The sequence below is a fragment of the Schistocerca nitens genome, chromosome 4, assembly GCF_023898315.1.
Source record: "Schistocerca nitens isolate TAMUIC-IGC-003100 chromosome 4, iqSchNite1.1, whole genome shotgun sequence".
NCBI classification, from domain to species: domain Eukaryota; kingdom Metazoa; phylum Arthropoda; class Insecta; order Orthoptera; family Acrididae; genus Schistocerca; species Schistocerca nitens.
This window is the reverse complement of record NC_064617.1, coordinates 317,170,046-317,193,648: the sequence shown is the minus strand read 5'-3', so window position 1 is coordinate 317,193,648 and position 23,603 is coordinate 317,170,046. Positions and strand designations below refer to the sequence as shown.

The window sequence follows — 23,603 nt, the reverse complement described above, 5'->3', positions numbered from 1 at the left end:
CCATATTGGTGATGTTTCGTTGAATGATTCGGTCGCTTACACTTGTTGACGACCCAGCATTGAAATCTGCAGCAATTTGCGGAATGGTTGCACTTCTGTCACGTTGAACGGTTCGCCTCAGTCGTCGTTGTTCCCGTTCTCGCAGGACCTCTTTCTGGCCGCATCGATGTCGGAAATTTGATGTTTTACCGGATTCCTGATATTCACGGCACATTCGTGAAATGGCCGTACGGGAAAATCCCCACTTCATCGCTACCTCGGAGATGCTGTGTCCCATCGCTCCTGCGCCGACTGTAACACCACGTTGAATCTTGATAACCTGCCACTGTAGCAGCAGTGACCGATCTAACAACTGCGGCAGACACTTGTCTGATAAGAGGCGTTGCCGAGCTCAGCGCTGTGTTGTACCTGTTTACATATCTCTGTATTTGAATACGCATGCGTATACCAGTGTCTTTGGCGCGTCAGTGTATTACTGTAGACATCCTCACGCGAGCAGACCTCTTACCACGGTAACGTAGCCTTCTACCGCGAAGCGACCGGAGACGTTATGGGCCTGTGGCCGCTGGCTGTGCTGGTTACGGAGTCGGCCGCAAGGCGGCGCGCGCGGCGGCGCTGGAACGACGCGGCGGCGGCGAAGGCGCTCAGTTTGACTGCGTCCTCAGCCGCTCCTGGAGGCGGCGGCGCGGCCTGCAGTGTACACCGCCTGTCACAGACACGCGTCTCTCGCTCGCTCGACTTGACGACCACCCGCATCCTAGACGGCGTCGCTCATCTCGTCACACAGATCCTCAGGCACCACCTTAGCCTGCTCGTCTTTTTAATCGAACGGACATAGCCGCGTTCTTTTTTTTCCTGACACCGTTACGTTTATTACGTACGACAATGACAGAGTGCGCTCGACACGGACGCTGGCTGACGGCCGTCGCGTGGCTGCTGACAGCGACGACCGGCGTCGCCGGCTTCAACGTGGACACGGAGCACATGGTGCGCTTCCGAGGTACCAGGGGCTCCATGTTCGGCTTCAGCGTCGCCGAGCACCGAGACCGCCAGGGAAACTGGTGAGTACTCCCTGCTTCAGGAACCCATCTCTAGCAAGCGAGTGCGTCATCTTCATATGACAACTCTGCACAGACTGTGAAATTGCGTGTTATTTTGTCGAACGTTTGGAATGAGGGGTTACCCATTCTGTGATGGGTGTACAGTGAAAAGGAGTAATGGAACTGAAACAGTACTATATTGAGCGTGGTACTTGGGGGAGTAGCATGCCGAATGGTCTCGTCGAAAGAGTTTTCGAAGCAGATGCGCTAAAAAAAGTGTTTACTTCTGTAAACCTCATTGTTTGATGCGAATTATGGTCGGGCAACAAATATCCTTGCCTGTCGGCATCAAGGAAGTTTCCAAAGTCGTGCAATTATTTGCGTTATAAAGCAGTGCGCTAACATATCCTGCAATGTATTGGTCAATTTTATTGTTTTTCTGATGTTAGTGACATATACTTCGGAATTTCGGTTGTGATCTGCAGTCACTTTTTATTCACTTGGCAGAAGATGAAAGACACTTTAAAACTGTCTTTACCGTGCCACTTTCAAATAACGCGCTGGAAATAAATACACTTAAGTGTTTCCATGAGCGTTTCTGTTTCTCCTGCTTTATAGCAATGCTCAATCATCTCTGTCATTGGAAGACAACAAAATATTTTGACAATGTGACAAGAATATTATTGACAATTTTTGGGAGAGGATTACGCCCTTGTTTTGACTATTGCCATCCCGGTTCGTTCGTGAAATCCATGACACATTCTCCATTATCGTATAATTTATTCGGAGCGATGCGTTTCTACAGCAGCCGAAATCTTCAGCAATACAAAATGGCGTTTATTGTATTTAGTCAGGGCAGGTATTTTATAATACTCATAGTACCTCTTCGGCTAATATACAGCGTAGTTTTATTGTCTTTCACTGGACGCATGTTTGTCCTAGTGTGTGAAGGCACTTGAGGATGCCGGCATGCTGCCGAAACGTAACTGTAAGCATTATTTCGCCAATAAATGTTAAATGAAACAATAAGTCTGTGTCATTTTGTTGAAAGTTACATGCGATTCTTGTGTTGGCTGTGTGATTTTCATGCAAGGCTTGAGGAACCTATGAGGTTATGAGTATGACTTGCAGATTTCCTGGAGAAGTTTGTTACATGATTTTTATGTTTGCTTCATATAATTAATGAGATGCGAAGATTACCTCTCGGCTCACTGACGATTTGTCTTTTATCCCGATTGTAGTGAGCCGAACAGAGCAGATGAAGTGTAGTGTTAGTCTAGTTTCCGCGTGGCTGCATCGTTACTAACAAGGGAACATCCCCATCGCACCCCCCTCAGATTTAGTTATAAGTTGGCACAGTGGATAGGCCTTGAAAAACTGAACACATATCAATTGAGAAAACAGGAAGAAGTTGTGTGGAACTATGAAAAAATAAACAAAATATACAAACTGAGTAGTCCATGCGTAAGATAAGCAATATTAAGGACATTCTGAGCTCTGGGGCGCCGTAGTCCCGTGGTTAGCGTGAGCAGGTGCGGAACGAGAGGCTTTGGTTCAAATCTTCCCTCGACTGAAAATTTTACTTTCTTTATTTTCGCAAAGTTATGATCTGTCCGTTCGTTCATTGACGTCTCTGTTCACTGTAATAAGTTTAGTGCCTGTGTTTTGCGACCACACCGCAAAACCGTGCGATTAGTTGACGAAAGGACGTGCCTCTCCAATGGGAACCGAAAACATTTGATCGCAAAGTCATAGGTCAACCGATTCCTCCACAGGAAAACACGTCTGATATATTCTATACGACACTGGTGACAGCATGTGCGGGACATGACAGGAATATGTTGTCGACCCACCTAACTTGTACACTTGGCGAATGGGTAAAAAGATTCTTCTACCTTGCCCGATTTAGGTTTTCTTGTGCATGTGATAATCAGTCCCAAAAAGGTGATGAAAACATAAGTTCGTCACATAAACTGAAAATAAAAAGTTAAACTTTTCACTCTAGGGAAGACTTGAACCGAGGACCTTTTGTTCTGCGGCTGGTCACGCTAACCACGGGACCACGACGCTCCTGAGCACACATTGTCCTTAATATTGCCTATCTTCGCATGGACTACTCAGTTTGTACATTCTGCTTATTTTTTCATAGTTCCACACAACTTCTTCCTGTTTTCTCGATCGATCTGTGTTCAGTTTTTCAAGGCCTATCCACTGTGCCAACTTATAACTACATCTGAGGGGGGTGCGATGGGGAGGTTCCCTTGTAAGATGTACTTAAAGAGCTAGGCAGCGTGTATCTTGTTAGTACGAGCATGACAAGCCACGCTTGCATCGTTAATGCGGCAGTCCGGCAAATAACAAACAGTGTACGGAGGCAACACTGACGAGTTGTACTTGCAGCGACCGTGGCTGTTGGCAACATGACTTGCACCGCTGCACGTGTAGTAAGCTCGTGTTTACACGCTGCTGCACGAGATAGCAGCGGGACGCGGGATCGCAAGCAGTCGACGAACGTCCTTGGTACAGCACCGTAGAAGCCGAGTACCGCTCGCCGCCGTCATCGTAATATTTAGCTGCGGCATCGGTCAGAGTTGTAGTAATACCTGGCATTGCCCTCTCCTCCGCGTAACCAGTTTCGCATAACCTCTGTGGTGTGTTTGCTTAGCTAAGTAGCATTGCATTGGGTTGTTGTACAGAGTGAACCCGAAAGCCACAGTAAAAATTCGGAGGTTGTTGAGGGATATTTCCTGATTATCTTTGTATAACAAACCCGTTCTCTCCGGTGGCTCGTTGGAGAATGAATGTAGTTGAGATTTATTTGGTTTGTTATTCCAGTTACCTTTGTTTCTCTGAAAATACTCTCAAAACAGAGAAATTGCCTGTAATATTTAGTCAATAAAACGTACACCGCAAACCTAGATAGAAATGTACCGTGACGTGGTTGCCGTCGGATAACGTCGTTGTACCGCTCGCCAATTGCGTTCAGCGAACCAGTAGACGAGGTGCATATCGGCCAACGCGTAATCAGTAGACCTATCGATACAGCTGTGTATCGCTGTGTACAACTAACACTGCAGGAAATACAACCCCAAGACAGATCAGACTTCAAGGCGAAGAGCTTTGACCAACGATGTATAAAAACAGTGTCATACAATTTTTCCTATAAAGTCGATTACAAGAGAAGTGTATTTTCTAAACTTTTGTGTTTACTAAAATGCTGTGTAGAAGATAGACTTGTATTATAGTTCTTGCACCTGTCAGTGGGTATTTAGTATTATACTGCTGAAGGCCAAATAAAATTTAAAAAAAAGGTGAAGAGTAAAATACGCATCGCTGTTTTCAACAGTAAGTACCGAGAGTGAATGGAAAAAGGTTGTTTCCGACCAAGGCACACACCGTACACCGTCGACTTTTGCACGCCGGCCGGATTGGCCGAGCGGTTCTAGACGCTTCAGTCTGGAACCGCGCGACCGCTATGGTCGCAGGTTCGAATCCTGCCTCGGGTATGGATGTGTGTGATGCCCTTAGGTTAGTTAGGTTTAAGTAGTTCTAAGTTCTAGGGGACTGATGACTTTAGATTTTAAGACCCATAGTGCTCAGAGCCATTTTTTTTTTACATTTGTGTTTCTGAAAAACCTCCTAAACTAGTTCGTGGGTCTGTATTGATTGTAAAAGAAAACCGAACCTCTGTCTTATAATACGTAAAGGATATCTTTTCAGGCAGACAAAAAAGGAAACCTTGCAAGAAGTCAGCGCTACCATCTGACTATGGGCTCAGGCCCGAGCCTAGTTCTGGTATAATAAAATAATTTCAAGAAAACTTGTGGCTGGTTGCAGTATTTCCTGCAGTGTAATCATAGACATAGTTTTGAAACATTTCTGTACACCTCAGTAATTCTGCTGGTTTGCACATAATGTAGAAAACATAGGTATGACGTTTGTCAAAGCCATCTTCACGAAAAAATTTGTGTGCGATATTTCATGTTTTTCGGTGAAGAGGAATTATTTTCAAAAATGTTCAAATGTGTGTGAAATTTTATGGGACTTAACTGATAAGGTCATCAGTACCCAAGCTTACACACTACTTAACCTAAATTGTCCTAAGGACAAACACACACACCCATGCCCGAGGGAGGACTCGAACCTCCGCCGGGATCAGCCGCACAGTCCATGACTGCAGCGCCATAGACCGCTCGGCTTATCCCGCGCGGCGGTGTCGGAACAATAAATATGTTTTGGTACTGATTTGTTGAACTTTTTTTCCGTACTGATTTTTATACTTCTTTCCGTAATTTCTATCCTGATAAAATCAGTCTAAGATTAAACATTTAACTTTCAAAAGCCTAGGTTCACTTGGAAACATAGATCTACTTAGGTACGTAGTGGGACACATGGGTCCCACTTCACCGACTTTCAAAATCGGGCCGCTTACTTTTTTTTGTATTGGAAGTGTATTATTTATCACAAAGGAAGACAGTATTTAGTCTTTTATTTTTCAAATATATGCTAAATAAATTTTAACCATGAAAGGATTAACGTAAGTAGATTCATGATCTCTTTTTAAATTACCATCACATTTCTTTATAGAAGCTGACCGCTTGCATTTTTAGGCTTTGAGTCATTAAAAGAAGGTGTAACTATTAGCTAAACATTTGTTAGCAAACATCGCAAAAGAGTTGTCAGTTTATGGGATATGTTGTTTCCGAAACAAAGGTCTTTATTCGCTCACCAGTCACCAGTGTTTCTAAATCTACAGGGTGCATCAAAAAAAATGTATACACACTTTGAAGCGTCATAGAAAATTTATTTCCCGTTCTACAATGTTAAATTTCTGGAAATGGAAAGCTTAAAGCCCAGTTGGAAAAATAAATGTACTTTGCAAATGTGATTAATGTTCAAACTGGAGTAATTCAGCATCAATACATTTCTGAGTACGAGTCACCACTGATTCCGTACATCGTACCAAAGTGTCCAATGAGATTCCTGCGCACACCGCCTGAATCTCATTCCAAAGTGTGTCCAGGTTACGTAGTTTACGTTTGTACAGCTCATCTTTTACTTTGCCCCATAAGAAGAAATCCAGCGGCGTGACGTCTGGAGAGCGTGCAGGAAACTCGATTGGTCTCCTGCGCCCTATCCACTGGCCTGGCACATTGTGATCCAGGTATGCTCGTACGATCCTATGATAGTGCGGCGGGGCGCCATCTTGTTGGAAATAAAACTCATCATTACCGTATAATGTACAAATGGCAGGGAATATGGAGTCAGCAAGCATTGTTAGGTACATTTCTCCAGCAACAGTACTTTCAAAGTGGAAAGGCCCAATGAGTCCCCTTGCAGACAAACCACGCCACACATTTACACCAGGCAAATTCACAGCCTTTTCAACTGTAATGTGAGGATTATCTTCAGCCCAGTACACACAATTGTGCCTATTGACAGTTCCATTGAGTTTGAATTGGGCTTCATCCGACCAAATTATGCTACCCATAAATCCCGGTTCACGTCTCACCATTTCCTGAACCCATTCACAAAATTCTAACCTTCGATCTGGATCGTCATCACTTAGCTGTTGCACCAGCATTGGAATGTACACACGAAACTTGCCTTTCTTCAGAATGCGTAGCACACTACTAGCACTTACATTACTCTCACGTGCCGCTTGCCTTGAAGATTTTGGAGGTGAACGCTGAAACAGTTCCAAGACCGCAGTTGTGGAATCATCACTTGTAGCTGTACGAGGTCGCCCTGATCGACCTTTATACACATCACACACTGTTCCATGAATTTCGAATTTGTCTCGTAGACGTGTAATTGTTAACCTTGAAGGTGGTTCTGTACCATACTCACTTCTCCACTGTCTTCGAACCGCAGCTACAATCTCAAACTTTCAGTACCACTTAATTATCTGCTTTCGCGCTTCAAAGTTCAAACGCACGTCCGCCATGTTGCAGTTACTTCCTTGCCACTGCTGCCACCTGTTGAAGAAACATAACATTACTTTCTCACAGATATTTAACCTTGTAGAACGGGAAACAAATTGTCTATGACAGTTCAAAGTGTGTATACATTTTTTGACGCACCCTGTATACTCCGCAAGCCATCTTATTGTATGTGACGGACGTTAATTCTTGTAGCAGTGTCACTTGCCCGCCCTGCTGTTTCAGTCGCGAATGGTCCGCAGGAAGAGCGATTGCTGTGAAAGCCTCCGTGTCAGCTCTCGATAATTTTATCTCGATGATCTTTTCTGGAGATATACGTAGGAGGACGCAATATACTGGTTGACTCTTCTAGGAATGTACACTTTCACAATTTTAACAGTAATACACACGGTGATACAAATCGCCTCTGTTGCAGCTTCTGCCACTGGAGACGGATGAGCACCTCCGTGATGCTTTCGCACTTTCTAAACGGACCCGTGACGAAATGCGCTGCTAGTCATTTGGATTTTCTCTATTTCATCTATCAATCTGGTACGGGTCCCTGATTGACGAGCAATATTCAAGTATCGGTCGAACAAGGTTTTTGTAAGCTGCCTCCTCCGTGAATGGACTACATTTCCTAAGGCTTCTTCCAATGACTTTCGGTGTGGCATGTTCCTTTCCTGCTATTACTCTGTCGTTCCACTTTAAAACGCTCCGTAAGCGCACTCCCAGCTATTTAACGGATGTGCCTGGTTCTACTGATTGTTCGGCAATCGTGTAATCACACAATAATGGGTATTTCCACCTGTATATTATATATTTTTTATTTTGAGGACCAAGTATCTATCCCTGTATCAAGCACCAACCCCTTGAAGATCTTTCTTCTTTTTGCTACAATTTTCTAGCATTGTCTCTTCGTCGTTTCCGGACAGCCTCTTGGAGCTTCCGATATAGAGTAGGTATAAATTTCTGGCAAATTAAAGCTGTGTGCCGGATTGGAACTCGAACCTGGGACCTTTACTTTAGTAGACAAGTACTGCTCAAACTGAGCTCTCCAAGAAAGGCATAGGATGCGCTCTCACATCTTTACGTCTGCCAATACTTCATCTCCTACCTTCCAAACTTACACAGAAGCTGTCCTGCATGCCTTGAGGGTCAGGATGACATGTTGTCGCTTGCAGAGCCAGGTGCTCAATCTTCAAGCAACCTACATGCAAGAAGTAATCAATGTAAATACGCAGTTCGTCTTCACTTCATCTCTACAGCGTGACAAAACTGTTTTTCATTTATAAATAAAAAAGCGAAGGCAACTATTACAACAACCTGTCTCTGTTCTTTTACCCAAAACCCCACCTCTGTTTCACCGACTGCCTAAGATGGCATAGAACGGTTCTACTGGAAAGGGTCTCTTATTATCAGAGCACCACTCTTCCGTCCGTTAATATCTGTAGCTAACACGAACTCCGCAACATTTATTTCCTTAAAACCTGAGCTCTGCAACGCGCCCAAAACTGATATCACGCAAGTATTTCAACACCGCAACGTGTGATTTTCTCTAGGTCACTCGCTGCAACATGTCAATGACACACATGGCAGGTGTGTCGCAATGTTAAATTAAAGAGTAATATTACATTTTAATAATGAAATTTGAAATAAGGTGAATTAGTAACCCAAGTACGCAGAAAGAAGGATGACGAAGAATTATTTAAAGAAAAGACAGTATATAATAGCAAGCATCAGTTGTCCGAACAAGACACAGCCAGGGCAAAGGCACCACAGGCGCAAAAATGCGATCTGGGGCCAGTGCCATAGAGACTCGCCAATTGCGGGAGTTCCCCCAGAGCCACGGGCGTCGCTGAGGATGAAGATATCGACTTCGCCTCGGCCAATTGCCGGCCGAGTACAATCCGCCAATGACCGGACAACAACGGACAAAAGCCTACTCGGAAGATAGAGCAGCTCTCGCCCACTTGGTTATAGATCATCTTCCAGGGCTGAATCAGACAGGGAACGTCGTTTAGTGAACTTTTAGAAGTGAACAGACAGTTGTTATACGTTACCTTTGCTATGTACTGTGAAGTTTATCTACGATTATTTGCACTTTGCCATTTCATTATATTACAAGCAGTGTTGCAGACTTCATTGTTCGACTAATCACAAAGATTAGTAAACGTTTTAAACTCATTTGAGTGACTTCGTTATTAAATTGTTGGAGTATGTAGACCCTTCGTTCTCCTACCCTGTTACCTGACCCTGGGGCAGACATTGTCTTAGCGGTGTACTGCACCAGAAGCCGTTTCACGAACTCACAAACTCGGCCTACCGTAACAACAGTGGCACCTCTGCCTCCACAGCAGTAGCGAGGAGGCGGTCACAAAACTGGCGACGAGAGTTTACAAAACAGAATATATTTTTAAGCTAACGGGAACATTTAAGGTTTGTGCCAAACACACTTCAAAATGAACAGTCCGTTCATTTCACCAATTTGCCATTGAACAATTTCGTTCTTGATTAATGTCTTTATTTCTTTGGGTTTTCTTGTCAGTTTTCGGCAAGAAACCAGAGCCGATTCTTTATCCGACTGTGAATTAGAATGAAAATGAAAACTGTCGCGCGCATTTGTTTTCTCCTAAGCGCAGGGGACTCGCCTGTCATGCACGCGCTCTTTTACCTGGAGGGCAAGTTGAGGAATTGAGGAGCTTGCCTTTGGCCAGTGCCTGTTCGTGAAACCAGAGCCTCTACTTCTGCTTCAAGTATATCCGCCGATGTTCGGTATTCGAGGGGAGACTTTCCAGTACTTCTACCAATTAAAGATCCTTGGCAGTGCGGGATATCGAACTCGATTCCTGCGTGAGGCAATCACATGCTGAATGGAACGTCGCCTACTTATTGTTAGCCATGACAGACATTGAGCAGGTCATCTAGCAACCAATCTACGTCACAATTCGTGGATCCTAGTCTTCATGTTACAAAATTTAAGCTTAACAGGAGGGAAGCAAGATGATGACCGTAGTTCTTGCGTTATTTCACTCATATGTGCTTACGTTAACCAATGTTTCATCTGATTTATATTATCGACAGTTTGACGTTACTGTAGAATGTTGTTCACTTCGCTCTGTCACTCGTTAAAATACGTAATGAAGTTTTGAATATCCTTTGGTTTTAGAGGTCCGAAAAAAAGATATAGCTGTGCCTGCAACGGGCATGTTCTGGTTCCTTCTGCAACATTTCTTAATTTTTATCCTAAACAGTCAAATTATATGTACCTTACACCTTTCTGCATTTTTTCCTTTTCCCGTACGTATTGGACGACTTTCGCTAATATTTCATATCGTACCATCCACACAGTTGTGGCATATCTTTTCGCGTATTTAAAGCCGGCAGGAGTGGCCGAGCGGTTCTAGGCGCTACAGTCTGGAGCCGCGCGACCACTACGGTCGCAGGTTCGAATCCTGCCTCGGGCATGGATGTGTGTGATCTCCTTAGGTTAGTTAGGTTTAACTAGTTCTAAGTTCTAGGGGACTGATGACCCCAGACGTTAAGTCCCATAGTACTCAGAGCCATTTGAACCATTTTGAACTGTATTCAAACCCTATTTTATAAAATCATTTACGAAGCTAGGGAAACGTAGCGGAAGCTGAAACAGTCCATATTAGCCAGGTAAATAAAAACATTAAAATTTGAATAAAGTAACTTACATTTAATGAATTTTCAGGCTGATTCAGGATTTGGACTAATTGACACCAGTTTTCCGTTTTATTTCGAATAATATATAAATCTATGTGAACGCCCAAGTTTTCTCTTATAATATGTGGAATAACGTCATCGTGTCGACCCAATGCTTAGGTGATTGTTCTGCTCGTCACTGCTCTGTTATTGTTAGACTTCGACAGAGTATGACTAATATGAAACTGTTCTATACGTTGCATCAGAATGATGCATATACAAGAAAGAAGAGATTTATACGTCCCGTCGACAGCGAGATTCTATAGAGACGGAGCACAAGCTCGGCTGGTGAAGGAAACTGTCCAAGTCCTTTTTCAAAGACACCATCTCGGCGTTTACCTTAAGCGATTCGAGGAAAATACTGAATGACTAAATCTACACAGACGAACGAGGAGTCAAACCTTGCTCCTCTGCAAAGCAAATCCAATGTCTTAATTATTGGAACACCGCGCTCTGTTTTGGCGGCAGGACTATATGTTACCAATAAATGAAGTGTGTAACAGAAATGTACGGCACAAATTGCAGGACACATTCCTCACACGCAGACGAAGAAATTATGTTATATGAACATGGGTCTGAAAACTCTTCGTTTTCGTGTTACTACACATTTTTCCAACTCATTAATCACGGGAAACACACACAAACAGAACGCATCAGCAAACCACATGCAACGCTCTCTCACAGAAAATGTTCAATAGGCCCTCCGCGAGGATTTGTACATGCATCAACCCGTCGTCGTAGTGAATCGGGGATGCACAAATGTATCCTTGGAATATTGGGTATGGTTTCGCAGCCTTCCATAATACGGGTATGGAAACTCTGAGCATCGTGTACTGGGTTCCATACACAAGAGCTTCCAAATGCCCCACACAAATAAAAGTCGAGTAGGTCCGTAGAGCGTGGAGGCCAGGCAGTTCGTCCATCTCTAAATCTATCCGTCACTGAATCTGTTATTTTGAAGTCGACGGACATTAACACTAAAATGAGGAGATGCTCCATCATGCATGAAGTACATGTTTTGTCGCATAGCAAAAGGCACATCTTCTAACAAATGGTTCAAATGGCTCTGAGCCCTATGGGACTTGTCCCCTAGAACTTAGAACGCGGTTCAGACTGAAGCGCCTAGAACCGCTCGGCCACACTGGCCGGCCATCTTCTAACAGCACAGATGGAAAATTATCTACGAAATTATGATAATTTTGTCTGTTGAGTCTGAGTGGAAGAATGTGAAGCCCTTCCTGACAGACACCAACAATGCCGGCACAAATCTTTGATGATGACTTGATTCAACAGTTGCGTGCTCATACATGCCGATAGTGAAAATTTACGATCTGATCTCGCTGAAACGATGCCTTATCTGTGAACAGCACCGTTGCACTGAATTACGGTTGACACTTTGTTGAATAAACCATTCGCAGAGGAGTACCCGTGCCGGAAAACCGGCTTCTGATAGTGCCTGTACACGCTGTAAATGGCATGTATACAGCTGGTCCTCCTGTTGCATCTACATGTCTTGTACTGACACTAGGGTCGTCGTCAGCTGCATGAAGAATCGCCGCCTCCCGTTGCAGTGGCCTCGTCATTCTAGGTCTTTCTAGGTCGCTAGTATCAGGCTTAAATGCCTCATGTTCCCCAAGTCGACGATCAGTGGCGTCAAACGTTTCCTGTCGGGGCACCTTCGTTCTGCAAATCTCTCCCCGTGCAACCGTTGCGCGCGAGCCCCGTTGCCGTCAGCTAATCCATACATCAAATGAGCATCTGTCTTCTCTGCATTTGTGTACACTACCATTGGACGAGCAAAGTCTGTGATTAGCTCTACGTAGTAATCCGTGTGCTTGCAGCCGTCATACTGATCACTGGGACAGTTGTTACCTGCAAACAAGCAATGACGTACGTTGCTTGACGAGAAGGCCAGGTAAAACAAAACATTGGCGGTGCACAACGTAATCAGACGTGACCAAGAGTGCGTGTTTTCCATAATTCTAACTTTCTATTCTTGTGTGTTTCCCACGATTAATGAGTTGCGTTTCCAGACTCATGTTCATACAACGTTCTTAGTCTACGTATGAGGAATGTGTTCTGCAGTTTGTGCCGCACATTTTTGCTACACCTTGTATACTCGTAATTCATCCATCAGATGTTCCGTGTAGATGGAAGACGTCAGAAATGATCTTAAATTCTCATACATCTTTTAGCTGGAAATCTTGGCTTCTGAAATAACGATTTTCCTTGACTGTGCTCCACCTAATGTCACGTTTCGACTAATCGTCCACGGATATGTATCGAGTGTTACCGTTCCACCTAAAACCCAGCGAGAGAGAACGTACTGAAGAAATGCTGCCAGCGAAAGGAAGAATGCGATGTTCAGGCGTCGTACGGACTATGTGTTTACTGCTTTGATGTGACAAAGCGAGCGACCATGGAGAGTCTTCATCCGCTGGCTCTGCTATCAGCTCTTCGCGAAACCGGTTACCTCCATAATAGCAGTCACTTCCCTTTGCCTGCAATTTACTTTAATCATCGCGTCGCCCAGCGGTAATCACCACGAATGCAAATGGACCATCTCGAACTGCTTCGCAGGGAGATATTAGCATTATAGCAAAAATTTCTAAGGGATTTTTTTTTCAGTCTAGTGCGAGGCAGGATGAAACGAAATTACCTCCGTCACTCTAAATACCCCCAACTGCACTGTCTTGGTTTTGCTTGAAATATAAAAAAATATGTTGTTGCTCTGCAGAGTGCTTATTAAGGACAAGAGTTTTTATTCCCTTCCTCTATGGAGTTGATGTTTGGTGATGAAGCTGTCAGTCAAAAGTGTACCTCCGTACGTTGCATTCCATCTGCGTACGTGGTTGACTGATGAGAATCTTAGAAACTCTGCCTGTAGGTCGGGCCTTGAAAACAACGGACATTTTGATAAGCCAGATTCGAGTTCTGAAACAGCCTAATCGTTCCAACTTTTCCGTTTCAATAGAACGAGATGGTGATATCCTTTATGGCGGAAAATTTGTCATTCGCTGTTGTTTTGTAGAACTAGTTTTCTATCGCTAATGACCACGACAAAGCCAGATAGCGCAGAGGTTTTTAGACAAAAAATGGTTCAAATGGCTCTGAGCACTATGGGACTCAACATCTTAGGTCATAAGTCCCCTAGAACTTAGAACCACTTAAACCTAACTAACCTAAGGACATCACACACACCCATGCCCGAGGCAGGATTCGAACCTGCGACCGTAGCAGTCCCGCGGTTCCGGACTGCAGCGTCAGAACCGCTAGACCACCGCGGCCGGCGAGGTTTAAGACACTGAATTCCTATTTAGGAAGAGCGTGGTTAAAATCCTACGTTTGCTGCCAATCTCATCAGATGAATTGTAGGAAACTTCCTCCAGCTATACTGCTGCCAATTTCTTACTAATTCAAACTTTCCTTCCTTATAATGGCGTCGTTATTTACTGAAAGTGGAAACCTTAAAAAATACAGAACGAAAGTAACTATGCGTATACCGTACACGTAATTAGTCTCATTCTTAGGGTATCGCTTAAAACTTAATTTGGAACAGTGACAGGCTTTTTTTTAAAAAAAAAAAGTTATTGTGAGTGTTTTAAAGGAAGTACGTACACTGTGCTTACACCCCACCTTATACTCTACCTTCTTTGGCTGAGGTCGCTAACACGCACTATGTAACATTCCAGGCTTATGGTTATCAACCCTGCATTATGTATTACTAGATCAATATTCTTATATCTCCAGCTATAATTAAATTCAATTACTTTTCGATAAGAGGGAAAAGGCTTTTAGAATAATAATAGCGATACCAAACAATACTAGTTACAATTCCCTTTGTACCATGAACAATCAAAATCAGCTTCAGGAAATTAATATATGGAAAATGTTTAGATAAAAGAATATATATTTCGTTCTCATCATCTGTAAATGGTAGGAATTAAATCTCGAGCATAGTTATCAAAATATAGATAATTGAGCTTTTAGCATTGTTAGAATGCTTATTTCTGCAATTTCAATATTAATGTGACTTATATATGTTTACAAAAATGTCTTTAACTCCCTCTAGCAAAGTAGGGAATATTATAGAGGGTTTGATAGTGTCGGTAAACTATTTCATATTATAAATTATGTTTTGCATTATAATAACCAGTAGTACATTGTAGGGAGAGTATAAATACTCGGCCTCGAGTATTGTTAGGGCAGATGAGTGTTGGACCCACTAGAGGACAGATCTGTGCGTACAGTTGAGGTAAGTTCTTGGTGCATGATTCAGGTTTGGATTTACAATAGAGCAACTCGTGTGTTGGACATTGTCTAAAATAGCGTATTAGAACAGTGCAGTAACGGATTATTTCGAAGTGTTAAACAGTTTGATTTAATATCGCAAAAGGCAAAATGATATGTGACTTTATATTCGTACTTTGTTGAGTATTAGTGTTGAACAATGCAATGGATCTCACACACGCATTTCTACCAAATTACTGCATCTGGACTATTTAATATCGCCATTGTAGTATGTGCTAGCATCGGTTAGCTGTAGTAGTAACAACGAGGCTTATTACACCGAAGATTGATCATCAGCTCAAAAGATACAGATTTTGAAAAGAATAAATCTACGTACTTACTTTACTTCAGTTGCGGCCTACATCATTGTAGTGAAATCCGTTATGGTATCCTGTATTTATTGAACAAGCATATTTTAGCTCATATATGCAGTCGTCGAGGGACACAGGTATTTAAACCATCTTTAACTAGTCACTAACCGGTGGGACGTTACAGCTAGTTCGGTGACATTCAATCGAAGGTAGGTGGTTCAAAAATCCCGGTAGATTAAGATTTTTCAGCGCCTGTATTTGGCTGGTAAACGGGGAAAGGTGCTGAGTCTGATGAACAGCCATTGCGATAACATTATGAGGTAACCGCGAAACCTCTCCGCGGTTTCACATGGGGTGTGACGGTTGTGGCGCTGTTGATGGTGATTCTTCAATCGGATGGCGGCTTTACGTTCGGTAGCCTCCATGGTGCTATTAGAATAGTAGGCTAGGTTTCACCCAATTCTTGCTATTTCATGGACATCAGCAAAACACTCACTCTACTCTTACACACAGTCATCACAGATACGTACACTAAACATAAAGCTCAAACTTCCCGAAGAGAAACTTACGCCCCGGAATCTACCCGTATGGATGCCACGACCGACTATGCGTCAGGTCTCTGCTTTACCTAGGCTTGGCAGATGCTTGGAAAAAACATTTGTAGTTGATTAATGTGAGAAATAATTAATATGGATACCAGAAGGCGCCATGTAGTGTATGCGCTCTGATTTCTTCTTCTGTTCATGTTTCAGTTTATGGACACTTCTCCAAGACCACAGTTTGCAAACCCTTTTCTTCATTTTCACCCGAATATTAGACTAAATGGCCTTATTATGACAAATATCGTATTCCACGGTTTTCACATCTTTCCTGCAGCTGATTTACATTTCCAGTGTTTTATGGGGACCTGGCTTAACGAATACTTGTTAGATCGTAGGTCCAGTGCTATTTATCATTTGATCCATTGCACTGTTTATATTTAATTCTTTTCTTATATTCTCGTACCTTACACTGTCCTCACTAGGACATTTCGTAACAATACCAAGGTATCTCTAACCAGGGGACGGCACTTACAAAGTAGCGCCTATTATGATAAAAATTGGTTGCGGAACAAGCAATGGATAGACTGTCGTAGCGCAAACTTGGGTACACTCACAGTTCCTTGAACATTGACAGCTGCATGTATTCAGAAAGAACAGTTCAGTTTTTAAACATGAGTTAATAAAAATCCTACGTCAAGATCGCAAATTTTCTTTATCGATAACCGGTTTCGGCTCATTACTGAGCCATCTTAGGATCAGTCGCCGGCCGCGGTGGTCTAGCGGTTCTGGCGCTGCAGTCCGGAACCGCGGGACTGCTACGGTCGCAGGTTCGAATCCTGCCTCGGGCATGGGTGTGTGTGATGTCCTTAGGTTAGTTAGGTTTAAGTAGTTCTAAGTTCTAGGGGACTTATGACCTAAGATGTTGAGTCCCATAGTGCTCAGACCCATTTGAACCATTTTTTTTTTAGGATCAGTCTAAAATGTTGCTCAGCGTGTGACATTCATTAGGCATCGTAGTATTCTTAGAGCTAAGTCCCCTAGTTAAATAAAAAATCCAAAAATGAAAATCATTGTTGGTTATGTAAATGGACAACGTTAATCACTAATCAAATTTTGTTACAGTGATGAGTGACTAACGTTGTCAATTTACATAACCAACTACGATTTTCGCTTTACAATCTTTTATTTGACTGGGACGACTTAGCTCTAAAAATACTTCGATGCGTAATGAATGTCACAAACTGAACAACATTTTAGACTGATACGAAGGTGGATCAGTGATGAGCCCAAACCGGTAATCAATAAAGAAAATTTTCGATCTTGAGGTAGGATTTTTATCCACACGCTTTAAATCAACAGATCGCGCATCTCCCCACTGACTATGTCAAAGAATAAGAATTCACGACCAACAGCTCGTCCGCATAGCGCAAATAATTTTAAGATCTTACATTTTTTGAACCATTTTTTTCGTTTTTTCGAGACGCGAAACGAAGGGAACACGTTGAAGTCAAACGCCCCGTACACATGTATCTTTCTGACAGAGTAAAACTGTGCGCCCCATTGGGACGCGAGCTCAGAACCTTGCCTTTGCTGGCAGTGCTCTTACCCACTGCGCTATTCAGACACGAGTCACGACCAGTCCTCACTGATACAAATCTGCAGGTACCTCTCTCCCACTTTCCAAACGTCACTGTAGCTCTTCTGTGTAGCCTGTTGGGCTTGCGCTCTTGGAGGGGTTAAGCCATTTACCAGCGATATCCTTTCCCTGAGAAGTTAGATGCAGCGGAGTACGCAGGAAAGCTTCTGTGAAGTTTGAAAAGTAGAGGTACCGTTTTAGTTCAATTGAAGCTATTAAGGCGTGTCGTAAGTCGTCTTTTGCTATCTCATCGGTACGACTGCCAGCGAGATGCAAGGGTCTGGTCCAGCAAACAGTTTTAATCTGTCAGTATGTTTCAGAACAGCGCACACGTCGCTGCAGAGTAAAAGCATCGTTCAATCCCGTAGACATCACCATCAGAGTCGGAGCAGTAGTGCAGATGGGCAAGGATATACACTATGTAATCAGAAGTATTGGGACACCTATTAATGTGGGGTGTATCCACCTTTCGCTTTCAAGACGAACTCTGCTGCATACACATTCAGTGAGGTGTCTGAATGTCTGTGGAGGAATGGCAGCCCACTCTTTGTCAAGAGCTGAAGCCAGAGAAAGTAGAAATGTTGGACGCAGGGTTTTGGAGCGAAGTCGACGTTTCAAGGCATCCGAAAGTTTCAGGCCGGGGCTCTCTTCAGGCCAGTACATTTCCGGAATGTCTCTGTTCTCAGAGTATTTCCTCACAGATGCTGCTTTATGGCAGTGTGCACTGAAAAGCTGATACGAGTAATCATCGCATCATGCCGCATTTAGCGTTTTCTTCAGCACAAAAAGGGAACCACAGCATAACTAAGAAGAACACTCACCTAACCCAATACCACCTCCTTCTTACTTCACTGTTGATGCTACACATCAAGAGAGGTAACGTTGTCCAGGTATGCCCCAAATCCAGACCCTTGTATCGGATTGTTTCCAAGTACAGCGTGATTACTTACTCCAAATCACTTTTCCAGTGTTCACCGGCTCTTAATTCACTGTTGGTACTTCACACGATGACAGGTAACTCTTCAGATATTCCCCAGATCCAAACGCTTGTATCGGAATGCCACCAAGGACAGCTTGATTGCTCACTCCAAATTATTCATCTCCAGCGTCCATTGGCGCCTCTTTTTACATCACCTGAGCGTCGCTTAGCACCGACTACAGAAACTTATGGATCATGAGGAACTTCTCGATCAACGTACCCATTCTTTTCTAACTTCCCACGCCCAGTCAGTGGCTAGTTGGACTGCTGATACCACTCTGGAACGCATGAGTGCATTCATCAGCTGATTTGATGAGATTTTTAACGACCGCCCTCCGTAATGCTCACGCTCCCTTTCCGCCAGCACACGATGTCGGCCTGGCCTTCGTTTAACTCTGGTTGTTCCTTCGCGTTTCAGCTTTACAGTCACATCACCAACAGCCGATTTGGACAGCTTTCTATGAATTGACATTTCCCTGATGGATTTATTAGGTGACGTCCAATGAATTAAAATGAAAAAGAAACAGTGCTGATTTCGACCTGAATAAAATTTTTTCTTTTGGTAAGTGAATATAAGTGAGGCGACTGATTATCGACGCGTTTCAATTGCAGTCATCATCAGAAAATAAGTGCAGCGAGAACAACCTCATATCTACGGTATGAGATCATGTGAATGTGACACATTCCAAACGTTACTCATCGTTTTGGAATGTCACATTCGCTTAATCTCATACTTCTCATACTGTAGGTATGAAGTTCTTCTCCATGCGTTGATTTTCTGGTGATGATTGTAATTGAAACACGTCAATGAACCAGTCGCCTCCATCCAGTCCCTTACAAAAACAAAAATTTTTATTCACCCTCGATATCAGCGCTGTTTCTCCATTTTAATTCATAAAATGGGAGTATACCTCTTACGATACTATGTGTCACACTTTGTATGGGCGTCTAATGACCAGTCCACGTTCGACGTAACGGAGCTCTCCTCACTGACCATTTCTGCTGGTGTGCTTCTTTACCAACAGCACAGCACTCCCCGTCTCCTTTTATACTAGCGGGCCCGCCACTCGTGACATTTATTTGTCCGTTCCGCGTGACTTTTGCTCGAACAAAGTCTAGGAGCAATACTGTAACGTTAGTTAAGAAACTCATACTCGGTGGTGTGAGCCGCGCGGGGTAGCTGCGCGGTCTGGGGAGCCTTGTCACGGTTAGTGCGGCTCCTCCCTCGGGCATGGGTGTGTGTTGTCGTTAGAGTAAGTTAGTTTAAGTTAGATTAAGTAGTGTGCAAGCTTATGGACCGATGACCTCAGCAGTTTGGTCCTTTAAGACATTACCACAAATTTACAAAATTTGCTCGGAGGTATGAGGGCGGATGCAGTAGCGGAAACAACCATCCACATTATTCTCGGCCATAATGGCTATGTTTGTGAACCGTGACTGTGTGGGATAATTATTTATTTCTAATTTCTGCTACCTGTCACTTTTTTATGTTTAATCTAACATAATACAACGCGTTTCGAACTCGTTCTGTTCATCTTCAGACGTTTATACATTCAGACATACTAAAAAATAAAAACCCGCCTCGATCGCGGGTTTTTAGTTTTTTAATATATTAACCAACGATTGCTGACGCGCTGCGATGTTGAAGGTTCTTAAATAAATACATACATAAATACATACAGAGAAATGCTACTTAAAAATAAAAAGTCTTAAACTAGATTAATCTAGACCTCTTTGTCCATTGTTTGTTACTGTAGCGGCTGGTGTGGCATTTGGAGAGGAGGAGGGGGGGGGGGGGCACTGGATGGCTGGAAATCGAAATCAGTGATGTCTTCTGCTGGTTTTCTTCCTTGTGGTTGATTATGATATCACAGCCTGTATAGGATGCAGATAAATTTGCATCAGTTATGTGTTACGAAAATAATGTGAGAGGCTTTTATATGAAGTTGATCACTTACGATTTCATCATCTTGCTGCTTCACTTGCCATTACAGCAGTGATGCAAGTGAAGCAGCAAGGTGGTGATATCTAAGTGATCAGCTGTCATATAAAAGCCTTTCACACTATTTTCGTAAACATAACTGATGCAAATCTATCTACATCCTATACAGGCTGTGATATCATACATAATCAACCACAAAGAAGAAAACCAGCAGAAGACATCACTGATTTCGATTTCTACCCATCCACTGCCCCACTACTCCCCCTCAAATGCCACACCAGCCGCTACAGTAACAAACAATGGACAAAGAGGTCTAGATTAATCTAGTTTAAGACTGTTTATTTTTAAGTAACTTTTCTCTGTATGTATGTATGTATGTATGTATGTATAAACGCCTGAAAATGAACAGAACATGTTCGAAACGCGTTGTATTATGTTTGATTAAACATAAAATAAAAAAGGGACTGGTAGGAGAAATTAGAAATAAATAGCCATCTACATTTAAATGCACCAAAATGAACGAACAAACAAATTCTGTAGTGTTTATAGTAGATTAGTTCCTGGGTAATTAGTTCTGGATTTTAATGCAGTTTTGTTGTAGTAGAAGTAGTTGTAGTTTTTCCTCTTTTTTCTTTTTTTAAGAAATTTAAGTGTCAGAAGTAAATAATTAGGACCTAACTTATATCTATCCAAAGAAATGTGATTTGTATGGGCTATTTTAACGTTTCGGATAATAACCTGTAATTATGAACAATAAATAAATAAACAAATAAATAAAAGAAACTAAATGGTGTGTCGGCACATGGCGGAATGGATTGTCACATTTGAAGATACGGTGATATATGAGACCCGAACGTTATGGCTACATGCGGCATATGGCGTGAGTCTAAACACTATGTCTGAGCTGTCTGTTACAGGCGGGTGTGTAGTCAATATGGCAGGGCGTCAGTAGTTGATGGACTTTGAACACCGCACGACAATCGGGGCAAGATGCATGCGTCATAGCACACCAGCGATCACACAATATTTTGGGATTTTCGAGGTCAACATTATCTAGGTTGAATCTTCAGTATCGCATAGACAATGCGTTCATACGTGTAAATCGCCGCGTTGGACGACCACAAGTATTTGACGAACGGCTCCAAAGAGCCATACAGGGCTTACTGTGGTTCAGCCCGCCGCCCATTTGACTACGGGACTTTAGGAACCCGTTGATACCAGGCCATGACCGACATAAATGCACCGTAGAGGCTTTAGCGACCGACGAACGACTTCACATCCCATGTCACCAGATGACGTTTGTCCATTCGTTAGAGTGATTTAGAGAAACCACGGTAAACCTTTCTCTAATTCTAAATTTTCCAAAGGGTATTTGGCGTACGTTCCGAGGACAGTTATCACAACTGCGTGCACCTCATACCTTGTTTCTTTCGGACGAGATTCTCTGATGAGAGATATTTGCTGATAATCTCAACGCACGCCTTTGGAACGGCCTGCATATAGGCTGCAGCTTTCAGCCGGAATGTCGGCAGTACGACCTTGGCACAGACGGGTCTTTGTTGGGCATTTCGCAACACCCATTTCTCCTGCGCCACTAAGTCAGTGCAGCGTGCGTCATGACTGGCGTGGCTTGCAAACTCCTACTTATCGACCACTTGGCAATTTCTGCCTATCCGTAAGGAACAATAACACCTACAGCCAGAATGATAAAAAAAATTGGCCTTGTGAAGTGGTCCCGGAGTCTTTGGCGGCGGTATGCCCAAATAAAATATTTTTAGTTTTCAAGTCGCGTATTTTCCAATAAAATCCTCGAGCTTTGTCAGCTGTATCCGCCATCTTCATCAGGACTGGCGACGTGTTTTGTGTAAATAGGTGAGGAAGCAGCTCAACGTCCAGAACCTTCCAGAGACGCGGGAATGATTGAGAGCACAGTGCCAACCTCGATAATCAGTATTTTTATTCTTGATGGCGATATTGGAGACAACTTTCGAAAGCTCGAGGATTTTATTCAAGACTAGCTGTAATCTGTGGCTGCGCTTGCATATCAGTAGTTGTGTTATGGTGAGTGATGTTGAGTGAGTGAGCGAGCTGCGATACCATCAATTGCTCTCATATGAGTGCCTGTTGGAGTAAGCATAGTTCGTTAAGTGCACCCTAACGTATGATTGCGCGGCACACACAGCGTCGCTTCCGAGCAGTGCGTGTAAAAGAACATAGTAGGAGCGCGCAACTGTACACTGTGCTCTTCAAGTAGCTATCGTTGTACAACCTGTAGCTTGTAATTTTTGTCGTGGTTTATGATCACTATTGTAAAGAAGCGATGTTCCATTCCCTAGTTTAACTTCTTCGGGGGTCGATGTTTTTTCTTTCCAAAGTAGCCTGACTTTTTCCTCAGCGTTCGAGCTATCTCCATACCAAATGTCATCAAAATCGGTTCAGCGCTTTAACTGTGAAAAGATGACAGACAGACATACTTTCCCATTTACGCTGAAGAGCCAAAGAAACTATTACACTTGTTTAATAACGTATACGGCCCCCCGAGCATGCAGAAGTGCTGCAACACGACGTGGTATGGACTCGACTAATGTCTCAAGTAGTGCTGGAGGTAACTGACGCCATGAATCCTGCAGGGCTGTCCATAAATCCGTAAGAGTACGAGGGGGTGGAGATCTCTTGTGAACAGCACGTTGCAAGGCATTCCAGATATGCTCTGTAATGTTCATGTTTGGGGAGTTTGGAGGCCAGCGGAAGTGTTTAAACTCAGAAGAGTATTTCTGGACGTATGGGTGTCGCATTGTCCTGCTGGAATTACCCAAGTCCGTCGGAATGCACAATAGTCATGAATGGCTGCAGTTCATCAGACAGGATGCTTGCGCACGTGTCACCTGTCAGAGTCATATCTAGACTTATCACTCGTCCCATATCACTCCCAATACACACGCCTCCACCAGCTTTAACAGTCACCTGTTGACATGTAGCGTCCACGGATTCATGAGGTTGTCTCCATATCTGTACACGTTCATCCGTTCGATAAAATCTGAAACGAGACTCGTCCGACCGGGCAACATGTTTCCAGTCATCAACAGTCCATTGTCTGTGTCGTACAGTCATCAAGGACACACGAGTAGGCCTTCGGCTCCGAAAGCTCATACCGATGGTGTTTCGCTGAATCATTTGCACGCTGACACTTGCTGTTGGCCCAGAATTGAAATA

The 23,603-nt window shown here is 43.3% G+C and overlaps 1 protein-coding gene across 2 annotated transcripts in view; it reads left to right on the top strand.

The window, feature by feature from the left end:
* Positions 1-667: 667 nt before the first annotated feature.
* The window catches only part of LOC126251737 (integrin alpha-PS2-like), an 836,605-nt gene continuing 813,669 nt past the window's right edge, over positions 668-23,603 (top strand). For both annotated transcript variants that reach the window (XM_049952346.1, XM_049952345.1), the window contains exon 1: positions 668-1,061. In XM_049952346.1, coding sequence (XP_049808303.1) covers positions 886-1,061 — 176 coding nt within the window. In that variant the 5' untranslated portion in view covers positions 668-885. The remainder of the gene's footprint in view (positions 1,062-23,603) is intronic.